The 2,738-nt window shown below is 44.7% G+C and overlaps 1 protein-coding gene across 1 annotated transcript in view; it reads left to right on the top strand.

Moving 5' to 3' along the window:
* Positions 1-2,738, top strand: part of CARF (calcium responsive transcription factor) — a 27,102-nt gene that overhangs the window by 13,329 nt on the left and 11,035 nt on the right. Inside the window, exons 8-9 of the mRNA XM_015407510.1 lie at positions 935-1,078; positions 2,009-2,264. Of these exons, the coding sequence (XP_015262996.1) occupies positions 935-1,078; positions 2,009-2,264 (400 nt within the window). The remainder of the gene's footprint in view (positions 1-934; positions 1,079-2,008; positions 2,265-2,738) is intronic.

The raw sequence follows: 2,738 nt of genomic DNA, 5'->3' as shown, positions 1-2,738 counted from the left end.
GGGTGCTGCATGATGGAGTGAGCTCCCGTCTCTACTTCCAGCTCCTGCCAACCTAGCAGCTCGAAAGCAAGAAATTGCAAGTAGATAAATAGGTACCACTTTGGTGGGAAGGTAACAGCGTTCCGTGCACCTTGGTGTTTCGTCATGCCGGCCACATGATCATGGAAATGTCTTCAGACAGCACTGGCTCTTTGGCTTTGAAACGGAGATGAGCACCGCAACCCTAGAGTCGGATTCGACTGGCTTTCGAGCAAGGGAACCTTTACCTTTACCTTTTTAAAGAAAACAATCCAGAGATGTATTTGCATTTTATCTCCCTCTGACAACCTGATGAAAGAACTTGAGTCCAGTAGCACATTAGAGACCTAGGAGATTTTCAGAGTATATGCTTTCGAGAGTCAAATTTCCCTTTGTCAGATATAAGACAGAGAGCGCTTTCTCTGCGGCCATCCAGACCACTCAGTGTTTGAGCTGCAAACCTAATGGACAGGGAAGGAACCATTCTAAGGCTGCAATCAAACGCACCTTTAGATTTGACATAGGTGCGAATGCCTGATGGATCTAAAGGGGGTGATCAGACAGCAACTGCTGGGAAGCGTCCCGCAGTCATCGGCAACCCGTGCTGCTCCACCACAGAAGCAGAGTTAAAAGACACTGGGGAAAGTCCGGTAGTAAACAGGTTCCGATGGGCCACAGACGGATGTTCCCCTGTCTGCTCGCTAAAGCATGCTCTCAAGCTATCGGAATGGCCTGATCAGGCCATATGACAGCTTATACCCAGAATAAAGCTTCGTTGGTCTTAAAGGTACCATTGGACTCAAACTTTGTTTCTCAATAGAAAAGAATGCTTTAATAGACATATGATTTAATTGGTCCAGTCATTATGTTTCGGTCACTCTTGTCCTTCCTTTCCTTCTCCCTGGGGCTCTGGTAGGATCTACATTAAGAAGGTGCAGAAGTTTCCTGAATATAGGGTTCCAACAGATCCCAAAATTGATAAGAAGATCATACGAATGGAGCAGGAAAAAGCTTTCAACATGCTGAAGAAAAACCTGATTGAAGTTGGAGGGGTGCTGAGGTAATGTCTGCTGCCGCTGCCACAACAACAACAACAATAATATATTGTTAAAAACATTTTAATGCTGCCTTTCCACCCAATCAGATGAAAGCCTTTCCTTGACCGAATCTGGCTGCATTCCTGTGACAACTTTATATGGTTGGATCTCACCCCTGTGCACTAATGTTAAAAAAAGGCTTGTAATTTTAAGGAAACTTAATCCTTATCCCCTAATAGCCCAGTTTAGCCTGATCTTGTCAAAACTTGGAAGTTAAGCAGGGCTGAGCACAGTCGTTACTTGTATGGGAGACCACCAAGGAAGACGGGAATCGCTATGCAGAGGAAGGCAATGGCAAACCACCTCTACTCATCTCTTGCTCTGAACACCCCATGCAGTGGAACTTCATGGGATCTCCAGGAGTTGGCTGCGACTTGGTGGCACAATTTGTCATCTTTATCCCGATCTTCTGTGCAAGCATTTGGCAAGGCATCTCCTTAGTGATGAATCAAAAAGTGTGTGGGTCTCCACATCGCTTGTTGGGAGACGTTGTGTACAATTTAAACGCAGACCGCATATGAGTGTGTTTGCCAGGGAGTCAGGAAACCCCTAAGGATTTGATAGGCCTTTCTCTTATAAATCGCTGGCCACCTAGCCAGTTAGTGTGGAACATGTACAAGTTTTGAAGTTACCAAAATGGGAACTGCAGGCATGCATGTCCTCTCTTCCTTTATCAGAAACTAATTATACCAGTTCTTGTCAAAATATTTTGAGGGTTTGCTGCTGGCATGGAGTCAACTAACAACTAACCAACAATGGCTGTGTTTCCATGTTTATTGAATACATAGGAATCATATGTTAAACTTTGCATTTTTTTATTGCCAGTGGGGGGAAAAATCAACTCCTTTTTGCTGTCTTGCTTAGAAACTCTACCTGCCAGTTTTTCTTATCAGGTGGTACGTGCAGTTACCCACCCAGCAGGCTCACCAGTATCATGAAATGGAGGAGATGTGCCTCCCACCTTCGCCTTTCTCCATGCCATCTCCCGAGGAAGATGATGACGCAGTCAGAGATGAGAACTGCGTTTTGCCATCACGCCTTCACCCGCAAGTCGCGGATAAGATCAGAGAACTCGTGTCTCAAGGAATACAGCAAGTCTATGCAGTGAGGAAACAGTTACGGTACGGCTTTGAAATCTCCATCCACTTGGTTTGGTTTCAACCCCACTCTAAACCACTAGAACTTCCCCCTTTGGGTCTCGCTTTTGTATTGAGGTATTATCTGCAGTGCGAGAAGTCAAAGTCTCAGTTTGCAGTTTTTCCTCTCTTGCGTGGTCTCTGTGCAGCATGTGTCTTTCTCAGTGTTTCTAAACACTAGAACTTCTCCCTTTTGGGTCTCGCTTTTGTATTGAGGTATTATCTGCAGTGCGAGAAGTCAAAGTCTCAGTTTGCAGTTTTTCCTCTCTTGCGTGGTCTCTGTGCAGCATGTGTCTTTCTCAGTGTTGGCCGTAAATTAATATTGCTTTACATCTTATTTGAAGTCTTCTCTGCATAGTTCCTGTTTATGCCCATACGCCTCTTTATAGTGAGTTTTGGGGGCCTTATTATTGATGAAATGATCTAATAACAAAATGATCTAACAACGACAATGCAGAGTGCAAGTTAGCATGGCCAAATGTCACTG

Source organism: Gekko japonicus, unplaced genomic scaffold, assembly GCF_001447785.1.
Source record: "Gekko japonicus isolate JY-2015 unplaced genomic scaffold, Gekko_japonicus_V1.1 scaffold870, whole genome shotgun sequence".
Lineage (NCBI taxonomy): Eukaryota > Metazoa > Chordata > Lepidosauria > Squamata > Gekkonidae > Gekko > Gekko japonicus.
This window is presented reverse-complemented; position numbering and strand designations above follow the sequence as displayed.